At 35.5% G+C, this 25,043-nt stretch overlaps 1 protein-coding gene across 1 annotated transcript in view; it reads right to left on the reverse strand.

The window, feature by feature from the left end:
• Positions 1-4,781: 4,781 nt before the first annotated feature.
• LOC109435550 (alpha-2-macroglobulin-like) overlaps positions 4,782-25,043 on the reverse strand; it is a 35,899-nt gene continuing 15,637 nt past the window's right edge. Inside the window, exons 15-36 of the mRNA XM_019713491.3 lie at positions 24,839-24,988; positions 22,655-22,819; positions 22,128-22,236; positions 20,642-20,756; positions 19,722-19,950; positions 18,827-18,950; positions 18,351-18,472; positions 17,902-17,953; positions 14,948-15,031; positions 14,489-14,665; positions 14,081-14,168; positions 13,115-13,271; positions 12,753-12,827; positions 12,118-12,298; positions 10,321-10,544; positions 8,765-8,983; positions 8,476-8,603; positions 7,485-7,575; positions 6,711-6,779; positions 5,750-5,852; positions 5,221-5,262; positions 4,782-4,926 (exon numbers count right to left, since the gene is read on the reverse strand). Coding sequence (XP_019569050.3) covers positions 4,910-4,926; positions 5,221-5,262; positions 5,750-5,852; positions 6,711-6,779; positions 7,485-7,575; positions 8,476-8,603; positions 8,765-8,983; positions 10,321-10,544; positions 12,118-12,298; positions 12,753-12,827; positions 13,115-13,271; positions 14,081-14,168; positions 14,489-14,665; positions 14,948-15,031; positions 17,902-17,953; positions 18,351-18,472; positions 18,827-18,950; positions 19,722-19,950; positions 20,642-20,756; positions 22,128-22,236; positions 22,655-22,819; positions 24,839-24,988 — 2,721 coding nt within the window. The 3' untranslated portion in view covers positions 4,782-4,909. The remainder of the gene's footprint in view (positions 4,927-5,220; positions 5,263-5,749; positions 5,853-6,710; positions 6,780-7,484; positions 7,576-8,475; positions 8,604-8,764; positions 8,984-10,320; positions 10,545-12,117; positions 12,299-12,752; positions 12,828-13,114; positions 13,272-14,080; positions 14,169-14,488; positions 14,666-14,947; positions 15,032-17,901; positions 17,954-18,350; positions 18,473-18,826; positions 18,951-19,721; positions 19,951-20,641; positions 20,757-22,127; positions 22,237-22,654; positions 22,820-24,838; positions 24,989-25,043) is intronic.

Consider the following 25,043-nt stretch of genomic DNA (forward strand, 5'->3'; position numbering starts at 1 on the left):
CCCATGACTGCTGGTTTTTTGCTGGGCTGTTTTTGCTGGGCTCTCTTTAAGAGTATTTAGATATGATCATAACAAATTAGAGAGCAGATCTAAGCAAATTTGTGAAATAGGTCAATTTTGTTTCAGTATTTCTCACTCTAGTGACTAAGGCTGCCTCCTTTATCCCCACCCACACGATCTCTATCATTTACCTTTTCTATCTTATGTTCTGAGCTGAGGTGATGAAATCTATGCAAATACATACTATTGCTAATGTACTTATATGCAAATACATACTATTGCTAATGGGCTTTTATGTGTGCTAATGGGTTGACATGTTACTTCCCCCTGGTAATATATTTTTATCCTAATGGTGGCCCTTTGCAGATAAAGCTGTATTCTAAAGAATGATGCCAATGGTGAGAAAATAAATCGTGGAGCATGCATGAGAGCAGAGGGGAGCTTTCTGGTTCTCAGCTCTTCATACTTACTTAAAGACCTGGCCTTGACTGAATTTAGCTTTTCTGAGTATGCTTAGGTGTGGTTGAACAAACCAATGTGGGACTATATCTTCTCCATGTTGTGAATGTGTAATTTCCTTGCTAATTTACCACAGTGGTCAATCTGATAAGGCTTTTTTTTTTCTTTTCATGTCAAGTTGTTGTCCTTTCGATCTTAGTTGTGGAGGGTTCTGTTCAGCTTCAAGTTGTTGTCCTTTCAGTCTTAGTTGTGGAGGGCGCAGCTCAGCTCCAGGTCCAGTTGTCTTTGCTAGTTGCAGGGGGCACAGCCCACCATCCCTTGCGGACTTGAGGAATTGAACTGGCAACCTTGTGGTTGAGAGCCCGCTGGCCCATGTGGGAATCGAACCGGCAGCCTTCAGAGTTAGGAGCATGGAGCTCTAACCGCCTGAGCCACCAGGCTGGCCCCGGCATTTTTTTATAGAGGATAATTTCCAGAAGCAGTTTATGTGGTTGACCCCCAAATTATTTTAGGCACTGATGCCTCAAAAATGAGAAAAAACTTTATTATTTCTTTTTAGTAGTGTTTGGACATAGATAAGGAGAGAAGGTGCTGTTCAAGGATATAGGAGGGAGTAAGGAAGGAAACCATATTCTGTACTGCTGATGATGCTGGATTGGAATCTGGTTACTTGTCTTCCTCTTTCATAGTTTTTTTTTTTTTTAGGACATGGACTGTATCTTATCACCATTGTATCCTGAACACCTGAAATAGTGCTTGTGTTAGTGGCTATGGAAGAAATGCAGGGGTGAATAAAAAATAAGAATTTAAAAATTCTTATTCTAGTTGTTTCTGTTAGTCCACAAATTAGAGGGATTAAGGGCAAGAAACACAGTATATCTTAGTCCTTCCTCACCCCACTCGTATGAACATTCAGCAACTGATTCCAAAAAGACAAAGGGCCAGTTTAATCCAGATATAATGTTCATAGAAGGAAGTAGTAGAAACCAACTCCTATCTCCCTCTGATCTCTTATCTTTGGTTCTAGGGCCTCAGGGTATCTCTTGGTTATGGATGTGATGCTAACAACTTGATTAAGGATGTAATGATAGTGATTCCACTTGGGCCATGGCTTGGATGCTACACAATGCAATCTCATTTACTTATTCAAAGAGAAATAAAGGAATCCTCCCTTGAGCAGGCAGGATGTATGCAGTTCTCCTCTGTGACTAGGCTCCATCCTCTTGTAAGGATTTTCTCCACGTGTCATCAGAATTGGGACAAGTTCTTCACTGCTTTGTCTCCTTTAGGGACATTACATTTGAAATAGCTTATTTCTGAGTCATTTATTTATTCCTTAGATTTATTTATTAGAAGCTAGGATGAGTGATTAACTCAAATCTTTTACCTTGCCTCATGAAATGAAGTTTGGTAAAACTAGAAACTAAAAATTTCCCATCAGCGCTTGCACTCTACAGTTGATCCCTTTGGTGAACGTTACACACTAAACTTATGTAGGACATGCAGTGTTTTGAATAAGACATTTATTAAAGATAATAAAAGAGGAATAACAAAAATGAGGGTGATGAAAATCCACAGAGGGAAAAATCCTTCTTAGAGGTCACAGCTACATAGTATCTGAGGGCTCAGTAGGAAAAGTGAAAATAACATGATTGTATAATCCTTGTAAGGTAGCAAAAACTTGGACTCTTGTCCATTCTGTTTTTGTTATTTTATTGTGCTTTAATAAGTAATTTCTTGGACTTCAGGTACAGTGATTAGAGTGAATCAAACTCCTCAGTTCATGGGGTGACCATCTTTATGAGTCTGTATATGCCTCTCCCGTGTTATGTACCTTTCCCCTACTTCCTGTACCCCACTGCCATTGACCTTACCTCCACAAGAACATATTTTGATATATTCCTTGAGATTGTTTGTATCCTTGTAAAATACGTAGTTTTCTTCTTTATCGGTTTCCTATTTAATTAAATGATTTTTCTATATATTTCACTGTTTTACTTTTTTCACTAGCATTATGTTGTTGAGATCTGTGCATGCTGTGCTACGTACATGTGTTCACCCTTTTAATTGCTGCATAGTCTCCATTTTATGTATCCATTCTCTTAATGATGGATACTTCATTTGTCTTTGTTTCCCCACTATCACAAACAATGATGCGATGCATATTCTTTATATATCCCGACTCCCAAGTCTTCCCATCTCAGGAAATGGCCCTACCATCCACTAAGTTGTTCAGATTCCAAACTGAAGAGCTTTCTGATCTCTTTCTTTTTTTTTACTCACTACGTGATCTCCACTACCAAAGCATATTCTAAATCTCACCACTTCTCTTCATCTTCACTTTTAACTCTAGTCCAAACCACTGTTGTTCACTTAACTTACTGTGACAACTTCTTTTACTACACCCCCCCCTTTAAAAACAATTTTATCTAGGTGCAATTAACACACAATGAACTGAATATAAAAAGAGTAAAATTTGGTAAGTTTTGACATCTGCACATACCTGTGAATTTATCACCACAATCAATATAGCAAATTTATCAATTATCCTGAACAGATTCCTCGTGCCTTTTTATAATTTCTCCCTCTCTCTGCTCCCTGTCACCCAACACTTCCCCACCGCTAGGCAACCCCTGACCTATTTTCTGTCCACTATAGATTAGATTGCATCTTCTAGAGTTTTACAGAGTCCTTAAGTGTATACTCTTTTTTTTTTCTGGCTTCTTTCACTCAGAATAATTATTTTGAAATTCATCTATGTTGTTGTGTGTGTGAATAGCTTACCTTTTATTGCTAATATTCCATTATATGGATGTGTCACAATTTGTTTATTCATTCAGTCGTTGGTAGACATTTAGGTTGTTTCCAGTTTGGGGCCATTGAAAAAATAAAACTATTATGAATAGTTGGATACAAATCTTTGTATGGACATAGGCTTTCTTTTCTCTTCAGTAAATACTTAGGAGATATGGTTCATACAGTTAGGTACATGTTTAATTTTTTAAGGAACTGCCAAGCTCTTTTCCAAAGTGGTGTACCATTTTGTATTCCAAGCAGCAGTGTGTGAGAGTTCCATTTCCTTCACATCCTCAACAACACTTGGTATAGGGAGTCTTCTTTTTTTTGCATGTGAGTCTTTTTAAATTTTAGCCATTCTAATTTACCTAGTGGTATCTCATTGTGGTTTTAATTACCATTTCCTTAAAGATTAATGATGTTGAGCATCTTTTCATACGCTTATATGTCCTCCATATATTTTCTTTGATGAAATAGCTGTTCAAATATTTTGCCCATTTATTTGTTTGCTTGTTATTGAGTTTTCAGAATTCTTGTGTGTTCTGGATACAAGTTCTTATCAGATATACAGTTTGCAAATACCTTTTCCTAGTCTGTGGCTTATCTTTTCATTATCTTAACAGTGTGTTTCAAAGAACATAAGCTTTTAATTTTTATAAAGACTAGTTTATCAGTTTTTGTATTATAGTTTATACTTTTTGTATGTTGTCTAAGAAATCTTTGCCTAGCCCAAGGTCTCAAAAATTGCCTTTATGTTCTCTAGACATTTTATAGTTTTAGGTTTTGCATTTAGGTCTCTGATCTATTTTGATCTAATTTTTATATATGGTGTGAAGTATGGTTTGAGGTCATTTTTTTCTTCCTATAGATGCCTAATTGCTCCAGTACCATTTATTGAAATAGCTGTCTTTTCTTTATTGAATTTCCTTGATACTTTTGTTGAAAATTAATGATCACTAGCATGTAGGTCTATTTTTACATTTTCTCTTCTGTTCTGTTTATTTTTATGTCTATCTTTTCACTTCTACCTCACTATAATTTTATAGTAAGTCTTGAAATCAGGTAGTATAGTCCTCTAATTTTTTTTTTTCTTTTTCAAAATTGTTTTAGCTATTCTAGCTCCTATAATTTTTTCTATAGATTTTAGATAAATATCCTATTCATGTTGTTTTGTACATATATGATTATATCAGGGGGAATTGCTGTGTCAATGGATACTTTCAAATTGGCCCCCTAATTTAAACTCTCTAGGAATGTATAAGTTAGAGTGCCTATTTCTCCATACCTCATCAAGCAAAGGTATGCAAACCACGAGCTCCTCACAATCATGATGACTTTCACTCTGGCTCTATCCTGGAAGGGTAATGATGAGTTTTTACTTAGGTGAAGTCCTTTTAGCGTCTTCACATTGAAACAGCTGTAAGATCATTGCTAGTAATGATCTTCTCTCATAGAAAAACTTTGATTCTATTAGGAGTCATATTGAAATGTAATAAATGTTTATTGAATGAACAAGGATACAGTGATAAAGGTTGACTAGAAAACATGGTTTATTCATTTAGGCTTTAGAGATACAAAAACTCTTTTTTCCCCCATGGAGATCTGAGTGTATGGAACAGGGACTCCAGCAGAGCAGTTTTCAATGACATGATCTTCAAACATTTCCATGATCTGTGACAATGGTAAGAAGAGAAAATTAAGATGGACTTGAGTTTTCTAAGCAGTGACTATTCCTTCCCTTAGATTTGGGTATCCTAGTGCCTAAGGAAACCCAATTAATATAGTGGGAAACAAGATCCATTACTTATAATTGTCAAATAAGCAATCCTATGAAAGTTTGACCATCAGTGGCACTCTTCTATAATAAGTTGCATTTTGAGCAATATGATTTCTATGAATAATATTTATCCATAATTTTATGGAGGAGATTTGAGGGACAAGCCAAAGGGAGTGTGAATTACTTACCTTTGCTACAAGGAGCATTGTACTCAGCAATCGCAAACTCATCTGAATGAAAACAAAAATCATTAGGTGAAGTGAGAGGGAAAGCAAACATCTATGGGATAGAGATCAGTGAAAGAATCTTTATTGTGGGAAGAACTACATTGTATCAGAAACATCAGCATTGTTCATTTGATGGGTTACTTGCTATCTCATATTGTTAACTTTTTGAGTACAGCATGTTTCCCTTTACCCTAAACTCCTGAGGGACAATTCAATGTTATACTAATTTAAATCTAATATTGTCGTATTGTTGATTTATCTGAAGAAAAGGGAACTAAATATCCTACAGGTGTTTTGTATTAGTTGATATATTTATGCTATAGGTAGTTTCTACTATGTATGTACGGAAGGCAAAGAGGAGAATCAGACTTGATGGAGACAAATGAAGTGTTCAGAGCTGTCAGTGTAATGAATTGCCCCTACACGATTCTCAAATCTAAATTTCTGTGATCAGGAACTTAATTTCTATGTGAAATTTGCTCACACTCACCTGTCTCGTAGTAATCATAGACTTTCACTATGGCTGATTTCAGATCTCTTACTGGGATATCTTGTAGAACCATGAAGGACAAGCTCAGTGTCTGATTTGTTATCTAGAAAGCAAAAGGGAATTAAACAAACTTCCAGGGAGTTTTTTTCTCTTCTTTGAATGAGTTTAAGTGTTCATTTGTTTTGGGGGAAAAACAACTTTTTGTCAACTAACAGGGTCCTTAAATTGTGCAGAAAGCTCCCAGAGTGGATGAAAACCTCCCCCAATTATTTCTTAAATAACTGAAACAATTCATATACTCCCATCAATGCTAGTATAGGCTCTATTCATAGAGGGTGAGTAATATATGGTTCAGTAGTTATGCTCATTTTTGAATATCCAGAGACTTGGTACAGTTTCATTTCTCTATCTTGTTGTGTTGATTCAAAAAAACATAAAAGGTTGATCACTTCAGTCTTGTTAAGTTTCATAAATTTGTAAACTATACTATCCATCAATCTGTAAATGAATAAACTATGCTACCACAACTATAAAATAAGCTTGGTTTATTGGCGTACTGATCTTATTATTTTATGGTCCAAGTCCTTGCTGAGATTAACACTATTTTCCCCTTTTATATTGTTGATGTGTTGTTCATAGAATAATTAATCCGAATGGTTACTTCCTTATGTTAATCAATATCTTCAAAATTACTTGAGGACATAATAAGCACATTTTGTGAAGAATTTCTTGCTTATGGGGTCCTAGAAATATTCATATCCCAATATTATAATAAGCCATTTCCTCCATAGTCCCAGACGAAATATAAAGGAGAGGAGAATATTTACCAGAATAGTATTAGAATTTTCAAATGTTTAGCATGGAGTTGATGTCTCCAAGATGCCTTCATTCACTTCCCAGATACCTCCTTTAGAGAGATTATTATCTATACTTTTTGCAACTAGAGTGGCAAGGCTCTCACCTTATCCAGGTAAATCAAAACATGGTTGTTGCTGACTTCTGTTCGGCTCACATCATTAGATCTTTCAAGCTGAAGAAAATTAAGACAATACAAATGTTAATAAACAGAAGAAAGCCCTGGGGAAACCCAGAGAAAATAAGAGTATGTATTACCAAATTAAACCTGAGGGTAAAATTTCTTCCAATGTTTTTTTGTATGTGAAGACAATAATGCGGTAAAATTAGAAATGGAAGCTAACGGGTATGCACAGTTTGATATTAGTATAACACATGGCCTATGTTTAAAGTTTATTTATCTGAGGAAAAGAGAACTAAAGTTGGGAATTACCCATATTTCCAGGTTCAATTTGCAGTCTATTCCTTAAAGAAGTAGGTTTCTTTTTTTCGTTTTGTTTTTTACTTCTTTTGCTTGCTCTAACTTATAGCAGTCTAATTTTTGTCTGAATTTCTGTATTATTATAGTTTATGTCAATCTGTCATTTCCATATTTTTTCCACTGGATCATATGTAGATGCTTTATTTTCTTAACGAGAGTCTAAGCTCCATGAAAGTGGGAACCTGATGCCATTTTCTTTTCTAGTTTCTTTTCTAACCAGGTGTTATGCAAATGGTGGGCATCAATACAATCATGCTAAATTATATTTATGAGTTTGGAGAAAGTATAAGTCTTTCATAGAGATTGCTTTAATAGGATTTTAATATTTACATTGTTTTAGTCTGGAGATACATAAGACATTAAATAAAATAGGGACTCCTGAGTTTGTAATAAACCTACCATTTTCACTGTTGGTTTCAGGGGAATGAAGCCAGATACCATCTTCACATCAACAATCGCCATATTGGAGGCAGGGCGGCTACCAGTGTAACTGAAGATCCCGGGAAGGAAGGAAATTGGGTTTTTTGTGTTATTAAATAATCTCTTTTTCTATGTCCACAGTAAGCACTCAACAGCCATAAAAGGTACATGTGGGTCTTCTTGAATATTCTATCCAGTGGTTCAGAAAACTGGCTGTGCACTGGAATCTTCTGGGAGCCTGTTAAAGCCAGAGAGAGCAGGCCGACTCTAGACCTGATGAATCAGAATTTCACGTGTGTGGCCTCTGAGTATCTGCATTTTAAGAAAGCTCTACAAGTGATGCATAGCTGGGCTTGAGACCTCTAATCTATGCCAGTTATTTGTTACATATACTTGATTTTAACTTGTGTTTCCTGAATAGTATCCCCAACCGGGTTTTAGTATTCTTGGGTTCAGATTAAGTCCTGCAGCTATTTGAATATTGCTGCATGTCTATGTATTTTCCTCAAAACTGATTATTTTAATTTAATTATCACTAGTAGGAATTCTACCTAGAGAGTCACTACTTCCTTATATTTATACTTTTCAAGAATTTATCCTCTCTGTTCTGGATAGAGCAAGAATAATATAGGATTTCACAACAATAGAATGAAATTAGGATAAATCATCACATTAGAATGAAATCAGAAAATCAGGTCAGAGGCAAGGGGTAACGTTCTTGGGTTAGTTATTATTGAGGGAAACAAAAAATGTTCAAATAATGAAGTCTGACAATAATAGATTCTGGAGGCAGGGGCTGTACAAGGTAATCCCCATCACTGAGAAATTCTGTATCAGCCTGAGAACATATTACTTTTTCAATAAATGTAGTGCAAACATTTGCTGTCACGCTGCTTTGCTTAATGAGGAGTTCCAGTAAGAAGATTGGTTGTTATACCCAGAATTAGGTGATTCAGTCAAAAGGTCTTACCTGACATTCAATGAGATCTGGAAGCTGGTGTGGGCTTTGGGTTCATCACAAGTTTGGGGCAGAGTCTGCACGTTCAAAGCAAATGGGAATGCTTCCTTTTCTGGGAGAACATTGTATTTCAAGGATGTCTGTGGAACATCAAAGACAAAAATCTGTTTCTCCCTTCCCCAGGATTCCTCCCAGTTTCCTCAACTCTTTCTTTGAGTTGCTCCACCATTTCCTGAATTAGGACTTTTGGTGAGAATAGTTACTGTGGACCCTCTGTCCTCATCTGCCCCAAGAGTCTCACCTGGAGGTAGACACATCCTTCTCCTGTCACTGTCATGCTGTATTCTCCAGGCACCTTTGGCAATGAAATCTGCTGGAGTAGCAGGCGATTGTTGTTGTCTACTTGGAAATTCGTGGAAAACGTCCCTGAAGATTGGATGGTCACCTGTGCAGCTTTCCCAGTGCTGGTGAAAGTGGCTGCTCCATATTTGGACAAAGCATGGAGAGCCACCACTGTGTCCTGGAAGAGACAAGTGAGAGAACCACCTAGGTCTGATAATGCTTTGAGGGTTCAAAGGCCCATGGTAGATGCCATGAAAGGGGCTTTGATTTCCTACTTCCCATTTCTTTCACTACTTAAATAGTGAAGTTCTAATTTCAATATTGGTTATAATCCTTAGATAGATGACAGAACCATAACATTCATATATCTAGATGCCTTAGACTGTATGCCCGAAAGTTTATTTCTCAGAAAATTGGTCCCTTTCTTTCTATAAATATATGTGGGATATGTAATGTAGAAAATATATGTGGATGGGACTCATTTATTGGCATTAGCTATTGTCTTACTCAACAACTGTGGTCATATCTGCCACCCCCCCAAACCAAAGTTCAGTCGGACTCTCACCCCAAATTAAATTCTACTGTGTTGCTGAGGTCAGTGCCCTGAAAGAACCCAATGTCCTTTGCAGCCATGATCAAGGTCATGTTTCAGTTTCTCCAAAGGAAATAGACAATTATGATTATCTCCCTGATTTATTGACATTTTTATTTGGCTCTTCCTTTATTACTGGAAATTTGAATTCCCCTACTCATGTTTATATTTTCAATTCTCACCAGCACTGAACCTGGATGACATCATTTAAATAATATATTTCTAAGAAATGAATGTAACCATTCTAATAAAATTATTCACTTTTTTCCATTCATATAGAAAAATAAAAGATGTACAATGGAAAAATGCGATGGCATTTTGTCACATTTTCTTTCTCTTTTAGGGAATATAGGCTGACATCTAAATTCTTCGAAGATGAAACTTCCTCCTGTGTATGTATTAATGAATTTCTTAGATATAAAATTATACAGTTAAGCTCAGAAGGTTGGATGAAAAAAGATAGTTCTTTATGCTCCTGATGAAAAAGTATTTGTATATTTAGAAGTGGGTAGAGAAAGCATGAAATGTATCAACTTTAGAAGAAACCAGTAGGAGAGATTATGAATAGTGTTCCTAGGAACAGTTTAAAAAAGACTCTCAGAATTTCCAAAAGAACAGTAGATTTTTAAATTCATTCTGCTATGGCTATTGATAGTGGTGCCCCATTATTGCTTTAGGGAGATAGAGTTGTTGAAAGAAAACACTGTGATAACAAAAGGACGGGAGCCAAAATTCTAGGCATTTTCCTTTTAGCTCTTTTTGACTTTCATTTTCCCTTATTTCTCACTATTCCTGAATAATAATTATATTTTCCTAATTTCAAACTATTCTCATCTTTGTTTTTTATTCTTGGATATGTTTATATCTTGTTCAAACGTTTTGATACCTGAAAGTGAAGTAAAAGGTTCTGGTAAATCACAGACCTGGGTGGAAGAGAAGCCCCCTTGGGAATTCTGTTGCTTTGTGATCCACTTCACAATGCGCGATGCGGCTGTCAGCTCCTCTGAGGTTGGGGCAGGCTGGGCTGTCAGGTAAGCGAGGAGCACATAGGATGTCATCTCCACCTCAGCAGAGGGAGCCTGGGTTTGGTAAAAATGTTCCACTGGTGCCTTGGGTTTCTGAGGCCGTGTCCAGTGGACAGAATTATCTGGGAGTGAGAAAAATAGATTTATAAGTGACTACATATTCACATTTAATTTAAGCTGAAAGTACCCAAGCCAGAGCTGAAATAAGGATTGCACTCTTATTACAATGTCCTAAACCTTATCTATATGGTTTTCCTTCTGTGTATGAGGTTGGTGCAAAGGTAAACTGCAGTTACTTTTGCACCATCCTAATAAATCTGAATGTGGTTTGTTTCAGCCAGGCTAAGGCAGATAATGGTGCTGGAATCAGAAGCCCATAGCCATCTAAATTTTCAAATGGTTGCTATCGTTAGGTTGATGGGAGTGCAAAAAAGAGCAAGTTCTCTCACTGGTTGTGATAATTTCCTGTTTGTGATGTTATTTGTCATTTATGTGTTCATTGCAGCATGGTTTGTTATAGCAACAAATAAGAAACAAGGAAGATCCATGAGGAGAGACTCTCTATATAAATTATGACCTTTCTATGTATTGTAATATATTATGCAGCAGTGAAAATTAATGAACTAGAGTTACAGGCCCCCATACAGGGGAATCTTATTAGCATAATGTTGAACTTAAAAAAAACAAATACAAAAGGCAAACAAACAGACAAGAAACCAAGGTGCAGAAATACTCAAAAGTATGCTGCTACGTATCTAAAGATGAAAAACATTTAAAACTTTTGAATATTACTTAGGGATACATATGCAGTAAAATATAAAGAACTCCACAGAGATTGTAATGACAAATTCAGGATAATGATTATCTTTAGGGTAGGAGCGGTACACAGGGGATTTTTCCTGCATTGGTAATATTTTATTTCTTAAGCTGGGAGGGAGGTATAAAGGTGTTTGCTAATTATTCTTTATGTCTTTATGCATATCTGAAATATTTCCCAATACAATTTTAAGAATAAATAATTAATAGCTCTATCAAGGGAGAAAGACAGAATATGTTTTATTGGATATCTTATCATCATTTGCATTTGATTTTCTATTTCTTTGGCTCCCCCCATAAAGACCATTGTTTACGTAGAAGTATTGAGTGAATATGAACAGATTTGTCAACATTATCAGTCTTGTGAAATGAGCATAAAATACCCAATTTTATTCATGGGGTTACTTCCTTCAGTCCTTTGTTATGTTTAAGATAATATGATGCACCAGATAAGAGTTGGAGATATATTAAGAACTGATATCTTAATCATAGTAGATCATATTAATACTTTTAAAGCACTTACTATGTGCCATATACTCTACTAAGTGCTTTACATGTATTAACTCTGACAACAACATTATGAAGTAAATACTATTATTATCCCCATTTTAGTGATGAAGGAAATGAAACAGACAAGTGACCTCTCAAGATCACATATGTAATACATTTTAGAGCTGGTCTCCAGAGGCCAAGCTTCTCACTATTACAGTATACTGACTCTTATCTTTTGATGCGTGACTTCATTCAGAAATCCTACGTTTTTATAATGATATAGATACAGGAAGAGAGGGGAAAGGGATCACAGGAGGTAGGTGTAGGGAATATTTGCAATATAGTAGAGAATGTGGGATGGGAGAACGATTTCAGGTGTGCTCTCACCTTCCTTCACTGCTTCCTCATTAAGTGATTGGAGTACTTCGCTCCTTTTTTCCTGGTTACCTGCCAGGGCAAAAGCATAGGCCAACAGTGCCTTGGTGTAGACATGGCTTCCTTGGGGTCTTTCCTTTGCTGACTTCCAGGCTGACTCCAGGCAGAATATGGCACTGCGGACAACAGGGTGCTGTGAAGGGAGAACAAGAAGGGAACTGAGACCTATGTGAACAGAGAGGCTGGCATCCCCAGGTAAGCTGCAGCACAGGAGGTAAAGAAGGTTTTCAAATACATTTGTCCATCTATCCTCATTCTTATGGATGGAGAGAATAGTATTTTTTATCTGTTATTCTTACATTCACAAGGCAGGCATAAATGTGTATGTTTAGAATTGTGTGTGTGTGTGTGTGTGTGTGTGTGTGTGTGTGTGTGTCTTAGGGGAGAACTAGCCTAGGGGCATCACTGGGAAAGTGTAAATCTTAATGGATTGACTGAATTCTCTAGTGATTGGGAAGCATTGGCATTACATAGAAGGAAAGCTGACACTTGGCTTTTAGTAGAATATTTCAAACAGCAGATCAGTAGATCAGTATTTTCATTGTATCCAGAATTAAACTTCAGCAGGGGAAGGAGGTGGTACCTACCGTGATGGGAAGAGGAATCTCCAGAAGGGCTATGGTAATATAGGCAGAGAGGGTCTCTTCGTCTTCTACTCCACCCTGTAAATATGAGTGACAGAGAGAGATTTGAGTAATTTAACTTCTGAGAAGGCTCTTAATCAGCTCTTTGTTTTATGCTGTGTCATAGAATTTGACCTTATCCATATTCATCCCCATGGGGAACAGTACCACAATGAACCTAAGTGCCATCCTCTCTTTCTTGGTGCTATCCAGATTTTATTTTCCTTTGATACCTTCCCTGAAGAATTCTTGTGTTATTACCCCTTCTCCTCATCCTTGTACACATCATAATGGACAAATTAAAATGAGTTCTGAGAACACTTCACCTTAATGGCATTGTTGAGCAGTGACCCAGAACTTCTGAAACAGCCATTGTCCTTCTGATTTTGGGAGAGCCAGGTGAGGGCTTGGGTAATGTCTACTTCAGCAATGAAGATGTAAGTTCGAGCCTGGGCAAAAGTCTTCAGTACAAAGGCAGTGAGCCTGAGGTGAGAGGAAGTGATGGTGATATTTTTGTTGTTACAATGTTTCTACAACCACTTTACAGTAACAGTTTTCATAGGACACTTCTTACATTGATAGACATCTAACAGAAATTCTGGTGTACTTAGAGCTCCCCTCTCCTTTAGATGACCTGATCCTTCTGCTAGATCCATTCCTTCCTTGCTGACTCATTTTCTCTTTGCTATAAAGAGTCTAAGTACTTCTAATGTTACTTTTCTTAATTTGAGTAAGGCTTTAAGAGTTTCTTCTCTTTAGAGATTTCCTTCGGTAAGTGGCAGAATCTTCTCATATACAGCTCTTACATGCAGTAGCAATCTCTAACACTGATTTGCCCTAGGGATTTTAACACAATGTTTTATATCACATCACTGGGCCCTTCTCATTTTCCTCCTATTGGTGAATTTATTTTCAGTCAAGATGAGTGTGATCTAAAAAACATAATATAACCTGAAGTGATCATAGTTTATCTAGAAGTTATATGATATGTTCATTGGCCATATCATTAAAAAGAACTCATGGTTATGGGAGTTATTTTAGAAAAAAGTAGCTATTTAGAAAGAATACCTTGATGTAGTATTTGCAGAATGAATTTTGGGGACAAGTGTAACATACATGTACGTGAATCTCAGCTTTTCTGCTTGTTTCCTTGCTAATCTTGGTGGATTTATCTAGTATAACCAACTATAGGTTTAATAATACATATTTGATAAGGTTACTGTGAATGTAATAATGATAATAAATATCAATGAACTGGCACAAAGATAGAAGCTCAAAAAACTCTCTCTTACCAGGTATTGCCTGCACTCCTGCCGTATTTCTCCCCAAAGGTGCTATAGGAGCCATCATAGTGCCTGTAGGTTAGCTGTCTCTGGTAACCTGGAATGGACGGTTAATTAAACAAATGACCTATTGTACATATTGTGCCCGAGAAATACCAAAATGTTTTTGCCTCTCTTGTGATATTTTAAAAATTTTGCTGTCATATGTTAGAAGGTTCTGAGTCCTAAACATTTTATTGGAGGTTGGACACTGGTTACAATGAAATTAACTGTCGTAATATGCTTATCATAGTAACTATTACAGTATGATCAGCTAATGTATAATAGTATTGATAAGTAACTCACACCTACTGGGAAATTGAATCTATTGTTAAAGTAATAACTATGAAGTTTTCACTAACTTATTTAATCACTCACCAGTGTTGAGGTAGCCAATGGCCTTGGACTTGACCTCGGGAGTCAATTGCTGTGTTTCTTTTAGGTAATCCAGAACATAGATGTTAGGAGCAAAGAGGACCATGTTCTGTTCTCCACAGCCGTAGGGCATCTGGAGGAGATTTTGTGTGTTTCGCATGGCAGAGCCTAATATGTCTCCTAGGGAATGGAAGAGATGGGAAGTCATAAAGCTCATAGATTATAACCTATCAGAATCATTAAGAAGAAATAAATTATTAGGTGAGATAGAGAAATGAGGACTTTTAGGAAAGGTGAGTCTTGCATGGACAGAAGTATGATTGGAAGCAATAAACGTGCCTAAAAAAGGAGAGAAGAAAGGAGTTAAATTACAGTTGTTATTTTGGAAAAAGTATTCACAGTAAAGAAATATAGCACAAACTTTCAATATAGTGGAATAGTCTAGTAGGGCTGGAGACTCACCTAAAACTGAGAAAGAGGCTCGGGCAGATTCTTCTACCACATTTGGTGGCAGCTTCAGAGATAATTGTTCGGGTACCTCAGCACCTAGAGAAAGAAACAAATCAGCCATAATGAAAATTATTTCTGCTATCTATCTACCCCAAAAGCTCTAAGACCAAGAAGTCAAAATTATGCCTTACGCCTAAGCTTCTGAAAAGTTGTTGCTTTTTTACTATTCTAGATTTTAATATCTTAAATGTGTATGAATGGGATTCTGAGATTTCCAGAACTTCTTCCCTGACCAATTTTTTTTTCTCCGTACATATAGAATTACATTCCAAAAGAAGTCTACAAATTGAAAAGGACCCATGATGTCATTCTATGGCCAACATAGGATGGTTATCATAAGATGATATATTTATATGTCCGTCCCCAACCTCCTTACTCAACACTTGTATGAAAAAGAAAAAACCCTTTTGAATACATAAACAAAATAAAGATACCATAAAGTTCCTGAATTCTACAATAATGCTCATCTTAACTTCCATCATATTTTACCAGACGTGAAGGTAGTATTTTTATGGAAGCCCTAGACATGGGGGTGGAAGATGAACAATATTTGACTCATTGAAAATAAATAAAATGTATGCTGATAAGCATACATTTACTGCCATTTTAATGGTGAATTACGTGAAGATGAAAAGGAGAGAAAATGTGGTATTTATCTTCATACTACATTCCTTCCTCATAAAATTAATAAAACTTTTGTCAAAAAGTACAAAGTTTCAGTTATACAAGATGAATAAATTCTAAAAAGCTACTATACAGCATAGTGCCTGTATTGTATACTTAAACATTTGATAATAATAGGATAGATTGTATATTAAGTATTCTTATCTCACACAAAATACAATAATAATTAGGAGAGTGGGAAGGAACTCTTGGAGGTAATGGATAGGTTTAAGGTATAGATTATGGTGATAGTTTCACAAATGTTTACTTAAATCTCCAAACTCATCAAGTTGTATACATTAATTATATATGTTTCATTAATTATATTAATTACATATGGTCATGTAATTAAATTTAATAATGTAATTAAATACCTAATATAATTATGTATTAAATACATACATACTTGCATGTCAAAAAACTCTCTTACTTTCCAAAAACAAAAAAACCTTCTGTAAGGAAGCGTGCCATAAGCAAAGTAAAAAGACAAATTACCAAGTGAAAGAAAATATTTGCAACTTATTCGATGAAAATTCAGTGTCATACAGCTGAATCAGAAAAAAGACAAACTACTCCATTAGGAAGTCAAGTATATAAAAGCAATCATAAATATGCAAAAATAATCTCATCCTCACTTGTGATTAGAGAAATATAAATTAAAACAACAATATATAATATCATCCAAATTTTTGGTAAAAATAAAAAACTTTGATGGTAACAGGTGATGGTGCTCATCATGGGGAATATAAACTGGTAGAAATATAAACATATTTAGGTAATAAAGAGACAGCTTTTTTTTTTTTTAGTTCTATTAAAATTAAGAATATACTATTGCCTCTTAATCAGGAATTTCATATTTTGGTATGAAAGTAGATATACTTGCATATGTACACAAGAAAGTCTGCATTTATGTATGTATGTATGTATGTGCGCATGTATTTATTTATGTGTACATGTATTCATTCATTCTGGCAAACAGTTGGGAAAACCAATTTAGGAATGGCTAACAAACCAAGCAGAACTGTGATATATCGATAGTACGGAATTAAAGGGAACTGAAAGGAATTACCTAGATTTATAATTTAACATGGGTAAATTTCTAAGACAAGTTACTGAGTAAAAAAAAGAAAGTCATAGAATGAAACTTATGCCATACATGTAAATTACATATACACAAATTATCTATACGTATTATTTCTAATGAACATGGATGATCATTAAAGTATTGGAAAAAATATTAAGGGAGTGACATTAACCTTCAATATGAAATTCTGTTTTGTTTTGTTTTTAAAAGAACATATTTTTGTATTGCATGGGTGATTAAAATTAATTTTAATAAAACTAATTGATGATTAGCACTAGATGCATGAGACAAATCAAAATGGCGAACTCAGAATTGGAGGGGAAACCATGATAAAACGATTTGGTGGTAACACCAAATTCAAAATGTAGAAAAAGTCTAAACAACCAGGCAATTATGTTTTTGGAACACATTTTATATATTTTAAGTCCTAACAATATAAAAATCATAGTGAACAGAAATTAGTAGGTAGACAGAGAAAGGCAAGGAACATATGCATGAGGTTGATTTGACATTGGTTTGAGGTAAGAACACTTTGTGTTGAGAAATTTCTTAGTGTACTAAATTTCTATAAATATTTTTGTTTAGACCAGAAAATTCTCCAGCAATATAAAACCATATCTTTTACTGTAAGCTTCCTTAGTTGCTGCCAAATGACTGACAGGGCATTAGGAACAGGATTAGCATCAAATATTGTTATGACAGTAATGGTACAGGCTATGACAACTGTTTCTTTGGGAACTAGCATGGTCCCACTATCAAATACTGTTGGTTATGCAAAAACTCAGTGGTGGGGTGGCCTGGATCCAGCTCCCAGTAATATTGTATTACTAAATATTCAAGAAAATATCCCCTTGGCAATATTCACATTCTACCCACTTTCTACCTCTAACCACGTCATACCCTGGTCAGAAAGACATTTTGGTATTTGCAAAGGTGCTGTAAGGAAAAAGATGCAGAATGCATGAGCTAGGGATATTTTCCTGATCAGATTACTTGACTTCTCTAAAGCCAGTTTTCTCATTTGACACATTAGATTGGCGGTTCTTTGGGTTTTACTTACCTCAGGGAAAGTGTAGAAATAACGTATAAATTTTTTTGAACTTCAAGTGTTATACCAACTTTAGTCAATGTTATTTTAATGATGAAGGCTGACTCTTACCTGATGGACAAAGCAGGGAGTTGAATGTTGCTTCCTTCTCCAGTCCTTCAGGCTTTAGGTAGAAAGAAAGAAAAGTCAGAGGTGAGAATGGACTGATTTTCAGGACATGTATAATGATATGGGAACCACAAATTTCTTGATAGTTAAGAGAAGAATTGGAACTGATTTTCAAATGTAGTATATAAATAAATTCTCTAAGTAAAAGCAATATGAAAGAGACAAGTTGATAGATGAGAAAGTGGGGGAAAATGTGTAAATAAGAAAAAGACAGAGATGGAAAGACAGAGATAGAGGCAGATACAGATATCCATATCTATCTATAAAATAATATTATGAAATATTTCATGATCATATATTATTTAGCCCTTCTTTCCTAGAAGAACTTCAACTGGATTTACCATTGTTTTTAATGACTCATTGTACCCTACCAAATGGGCAGGCTTACTCACTTCAACCAAAAGTGGCTTGATGATTGTGTCTTTCTTTCCATGTGAAGGGACCACAGGCATCTCATTCCCACACAGTTCTTGAGACTGCAGTGCCTCTGCGCTCACAGTGAAATTCACATTCCCTGAAAAAAGGGCCAATAGATATGAGCACCATCTCCCCCTTCTTCCACACATTTAAGCACCAAGATTTATAAATGTTCTGTAACCTTTTTTGTGTTTGTTTGTTTTATAAAAACATAGGGGCAGGAATGGAAGCAGCATAAACTAGAGAACAATGACACAGAGCCATCCATTATTGGAGGTGAGGGAAGTGGGGATATCCTTCTAGACATCCTAGAATGAAAGACCAAGAAAAAAATCCTACCAATTGTGTGTGGGGGTGTCTTTACATGAGGGAAGTAGAACTAGATATAAGGATTCCATGGATACACAATCCTTAAATAGAACTGAGTAGTTTCTAGGAGACTGTTCCTCACCTAATGACTTTGGGGTTACTGCCCAGGACACGGTTTGTTGGCCATTCCCACAGATGCAGTGAGACTCTTCCTTCTCCCCTGGGACAGCTAGGAATGCAGGAGAGGCTTCTAGCTGCACACTGACCTGAAGCCACACATGAGACAGAGATAAAGAGATCAGAGTAAGAAGGAGACCAAAAGGAGAATGGCTTGAAATAAAGCATACTGGAGGATTGGTTAGATTTCAGGTTGCCTAATACTGAAGATGATATAAATGAAGATCTAGTACCTTCGAGGTAGATTTGACCTCTAAATATTAGTATTTTGGTATAATCTTCTCTTTCATGTGGTGGGACAAGAAAGTCATGATGGCATGTTGTCTGTGGAAGCTCTACTTCTTGGGTTGGCCTGGAAACTTGACCATCCTGTGAGCTTTCCCAGCAGAGTATACATGATTTATAAGCAGTTGTGGTTTCAGCAGAGGTAAGATGCTCATAAATAATTTTCAAATAATACGATTAATGATACATTAAAAGTTATATATATGGGAATGTAGAGGCTGAAACCTGGAAGAATCTACGACATGAAAATGGAACCTAATGGATTTTTGTTGTCCACGTCAGAAATCTTCATACTACACAAACATCCTAACCTTAGAGGGTTGTGATAAGGGTCAAAAACTTGTTTTAAGTTGCAATTTGGTATTTGGAGATATCAGCAACCCTAGTTATGAATATATATATATATATATATATATATATATATATATATATATATATATATATATATGAATATCTCTGATAGTATTCTCCTTCTGGTAAGCACAGCTTGCACACAGGAGTTTGTTAGTATTCCTAGGAATACAATTTTTAATTGAATTGATCTTATGTTCAGTTTAGGAAAGAGAAGTCCTTACCCGGATGCATTTAGGAAGGTAGTTTCGGACAGTGGCCTTGAGTGTGAAGGTCTCTCCACGGATCACAGAGTAGGGCATTGTGAGCTCTACAAAGAAGGGCTTGAAAACTCGAAGAGTGGCAGGAAGAGAGAGCCCAAGTCCAGTGTCATTGGACAGGCAGAGGGCCCCTGCCTTCCACTCAGTGATGGTATCAGGGACTGTTACTCCTACTTCAGCCGCACCTGATGAGCTGGGAGGATGGCCATGTGAAGAACAAAAAGTAAGCAGTTAAATAAATCCTTTCTAGGAAGAGAACCTCTATAAATGATTCTATTGTCAAGACTTGGATGCACTCAGTAGAAATACCAACAATGAAGAATATAAACAAGGCTTAAAGTGGGAATATGTAACTCCTTTTCTTCCAACTCTGGCTGTTTTCAATTCTAGTCTACAAGTATATCAGAATCTCCTATAGACATATGGCTATAGTATAATCTCTTATAGACAACATAGTTATAAACTAAATATGTAACTTAAGATTGTTCATAAATTTTCCTCTCTAAAATGTTGTTTCACTGAGGGCAGGTTTATAATTTTCGATTCTACTACTATTGTGTAAAGTTGGCCTGACTCATTCTGTGCATAAGTCAAGATTGATGACCAATGAAAGATCTTTTATAGGTGTTAATCTATGCAATACTTGATTATATTTAGTCCTTATGCCCATTTTCTGGAAATCTTAGAATTAGATTTGAGGAAAATTGCTTAGATCGACTACAATTAGATTATTGAGACTTCATAGCAGAAGTATTTGCTTTAAATCTCTCCTGAAAACAGCAATATGTCTAAAAGAAATACCTGGATATTGGGAAATTAGCTAAAAATGGAAAATTGTGAGGAATCCATATTGTTGCCTCTTATATATAAAAGAAGTTACTTACTCTACTACCACTAAGTCCCAGATCCACGTCTCAGGGAAGTACTTTCGCACAGTTTCTGTGAGAGGCTCCGAACTATGTAGTACAAAACCAGAGCCGACATCCATTCCATTCATTTCTATGATGGGTGAGGGAAAAGACAGAAACAATAACTATAAAGATAAAGCTTATAAGAGATTGTAATAAGTACTACAAAAGAAATAAACAGGGTAATGATGTAAGAACCAGGGAGGACTCTTGGATGTTTATAAGGGAAGGCTTCTTTGAGGAGGTGGGATTTTAGCTGAATTCTGACGTATTAAAATAAGCTAGGAGTGAGGTGGGGAAGAGAATCACAGAGAACCTAGAGATCTAGAGGCGGAAAGAGCCTTGGATTGTCTGTGGAGCAGACAGGAGTCCTCTGTGGCTACTGCACATTGTGCAAGTGGAGAATTCTATGAACTGGGAGTGGAAGGAGGGCAGGAGTCAAATGTTCCCTTTGGTGTGTTCCTCTGTGGGACCAAAAAGAAAAAAAAAAAACCAACCATACCCAGACATTAGGACGGTGGCTTTGAGAAACAATTTGTAGGAATGAAAGGATAGATGACACAAACAAAGCTCTTTATTTCCATATGTGTCAGGAGATCAAAGTTAGGATCTCTCATCCGATTTACCTTCTGTTAATGGTGTGCTGGCAAATATTTAACAGCCAGCTCTCTGGAAAAATATTTGTGCATATATATATATATATATATATATATATATATATACATAAATTTACTATAAATCTTACTGATAAAGAATTCTGAAATTTAATTTATAAATAATAATAAAAATGTATAATAATCTTTATTTAAATTCCATATAGCCAACAGATTCTCACTTAATATTTCCCATGACTTTTGACAAACTCTTTGGTTTGTACTTAGCCTATATTCAATCATGATTTGACCAGATCAGATTATAAATAAAGGCTTGATTACTATCTGACTCATTAAAGAAGTAGCCCAGAACATTGACAATTAGTGTGATTGCAACATGAATATTGGCTGATGTTTTGGGGAAGTTAAAGAGCATCTTCACTTGCTTGGTGAGAATGTAGTCTCAACTTGTGAACTCTTCTATTTCTGTTTACACTGATCCTATGCCTGGAAACTTTCTCTTCCCTTTTCAACTCCACATATCTTCATTTACTAGACAAAGATTCTTTATGACTGGCCTTCCTGATTCCTAGATCAGATTTAATCTTTTCTTTTATTCTGCAAATCTGTGCGTCTCTTCTAACACTTTCCACAATCTGCCTTGTATGCTCTCTAGCTTTGCATATGTGGGGGCTTGACACAATCAGATATTTTGGATTTGTATTGCTATGTGACCTTGAACAAGAACTTTAATATATCTGAATCACAAGTCTTTTTTTTTTGTTAATTTTATCACATTTTATCTTTTAAAAGTTCTTTTATTTAGTTCAATATATTAGGCAATTAATTTTTATTAAATTTTTTTTTACCTGAAAAAGCTAATAGTCTTTGAGAATACATCTTTGAATAGACTTCATGCTGTGAACATATTTTGGGTTTATGAATCTTTGAGTTGGTGAATACCTTTAAGCCCATATCCTGTGACAAAAATTATCACCGTATCAGTACACAAATGTATAAAAAATATATAAGTACATACTTTTTTCATTGAATTTAACAAACAATCCAATTAGCTTAATATTAAACTTTTAGAGTTCATATCTGTAGAAGGGATATTGATATACTTATAGAGACAATTTCACTCTTTCAACAGTCATTATTTTATATATGTGATATTTATAAATAAGCAAGGCAATGAATTTCAGTAAAAAATTGATTAATAGTTCAAAAAGTTACAGCACTTGCTCTTTGCTATTAGATCTGCTCCTGTTAGTGATCTTAGAGAAGTCACTTGAACGTCATATTTTAATATGAAGGTGTTAAAATAAATAAGTTTGAAAATACATAATATTTTGTGAAACTTAAGAACTGACCATCTACAATATAAGACATTTACCTGTAGGAAGCTGTACATATCTTTTTCATCTGTATTTGATACTGGGGAATAGATGATTCCATCGATATTGACATGGTGTTTAACACAGTCTCCATTGTCTTCCTCCTGTTGATTCAGACTCTCAGGGAAACCAGTGAGGTCCTTTACTGGTAGCAGGTCATAAACCTATACAAATACAAAGGACAAAAGGACAGACTGATTTGCTGTTTATTTTTCTTAAGTGCAAGGAAAAAAGAAAAGAATGATCACTATCAGTCTCTGAGTGTATCTGTTGCTTCGATAATTGATAGAGAAGATTATTTTGAAAATGTTTAACAATTTTAGGGAAACAATACAGGTAAAGCAAGGATCATAACACTTTGTCACACAGTTCAGAGGCAAACCTTAGACTCCATAGTTGAATGAAATAAAACTTTATTAAGAGAAATTGAGGTTCGCTATGTTTGAGACATTATACAAAGCTTCAAGAAGATAGGAAGAAATGCTTACCGTGTGGTTAGCAACTGACTGTGTATAACAAAGTTAATGGACACGTATTCTAAACAAGCACATGAATAAGTATACATCCTCTATATAGAACAGGATAGGATTTCCTTAGGTATTATTCATGGGAACAGAACACTCCAGATCTTCATAAATACTTAAAACTTGAATTGAAAATACTGGAAATGATGTTTTCAAATTCATTTGAAGAGGAAGAGTAAGACAGACAGAAAATGCTGATAGGTGCACTGTGTTATATTCATAAAAAATTAAAACTGATTGATAAGACTAGATTAGCAAAGTGAGTGGTGTAATGAAATTAGACACTTTTTCAAAAGTAGCTCCCTCTTACTATTCTCCGTCGCCCCTCTGCAAAGCATATTATATAATTGTTGTCTGTCTAATCTGTGAAAATGTTAAGTTTCATGAGAGCATGAACTTTTGTCTTTCCAGTAGTTTAGCACTAGATTCCCAGTAGGCACAGTTAGGACACAGTAGGCACTAAATAAATATGTGCTGAATGAATGGAATGGCTTATGCTACTTGGAGCAAAGTGTTTCATTAGTAAAACACTATCAACGATTGAGAGGAACTAGTGTTCTAACCCAGGTCTACTACTAAACACTTGAAAGCTTCTGATTCATTATTAACAAATTAATCAGATTTTCTGCCTTATCTATCCACCAGCGTTGTTAAATTAAAAAAACAAAACACAAAACTTTGAGAACTCTAAAATTATGTTATACAAACACAAAACATTAATACTATTTTCCCACATATCTTCTTACTCCCACTATTGAAATGTACTCAATATTTTTTTAGAAGTATTATAATATTTTCAATTAAATCCCACTGGAAAAATTAAAAGGTAAGAAATCCTTTGTTACAAGTTTCCTTTTTAGGGAAGTAAAAATATAAATTTCGCTTTGTAAAACTTTGATAGTAAAAAAACTTCAGTAAGAGGTTATTCAAATTGGCTTTATATTGAACACTTGAAGATATGAGCAAATGACTATTAGTACATGTTTTTAAATAGTTTCTTACTTTTCCACTCCAGCATACCCTTTCGCTATTTCTTCTGTTCACCCAATATTTTAAAAGATTTCATTTCATTAGTGTCGTTTATCATATAGCAATTAATTTTTCCTAATTTTTATTCATCAGAGGCAATACACATCTTCCTTCTGAAATTGTATTCATCTTGGGACATCCAGTATTTCAACTGATATAATTCTTACAAAAATAGATTTTTGGTATTTCATTTAGCTTGTGCAGTCTTAGTACAGGTAAGTATACCATTTTGTTAGGCTTTTCAAAATTTTAAAACTAGTTTGAAAACATCTATTATTGATTTCATAGAGCTCTAGGATTTCAGGGACTTGGGCTGGCACATGATTTTATCTCTTTCTCTATATCTATTATATACCTATCTGTCTATCTATCTATCTATCTATCTATCTATCTATCTATCTATCTATCTATCTATCTATCTATCATCTATCCATCTATCTATCACCTATCTATCCATCTATTTTCATATGTAATTCTTTCTCACCAAAGAGTTCACATGAGAGAGCTAAAAACTATTCACTCCTAGATAAATATAATTATAATAGGTCCTATCCGACTCAGCTCGGCATTTCTTCTTGCTTGGAGACTCTTGCCTGGCCCTTCCTGACCCCTGAGGCTGAGGGAACTCACCGAGGCCGGGGAGAGCTCTGCCTCGGGCTTCATAAGCAGCACACTTTGGTCCACTGCACGGAGGGCACAGAGGGACTGAGGAGAAGCCGTGACTCGCAGGTGGGCAGGTGAGGCTGGACGACTTTGTGCTGGGCTGAAACTCAACTCTACCTGTAGAATTGAGGAGAAACATCAGCAAAACAAATTTCCGGATTTAACCATGCAT

This window comes from Rhinolophus sinicus, chromosome 1 (assembly GCF_057876585.1).
Source record: "Rhinolophus sinicus isolate RSI-liver-muscle chromosome 1, RSI-T2T, whole genome shotgun sequence".
Classification (NCBI taxonomy): Eukaryota; Metazoa; Chordata; class Mammalia; order Chiroptera; family Rhinolophidae; genus Rhinolophus; species Rhinolophus sinicus.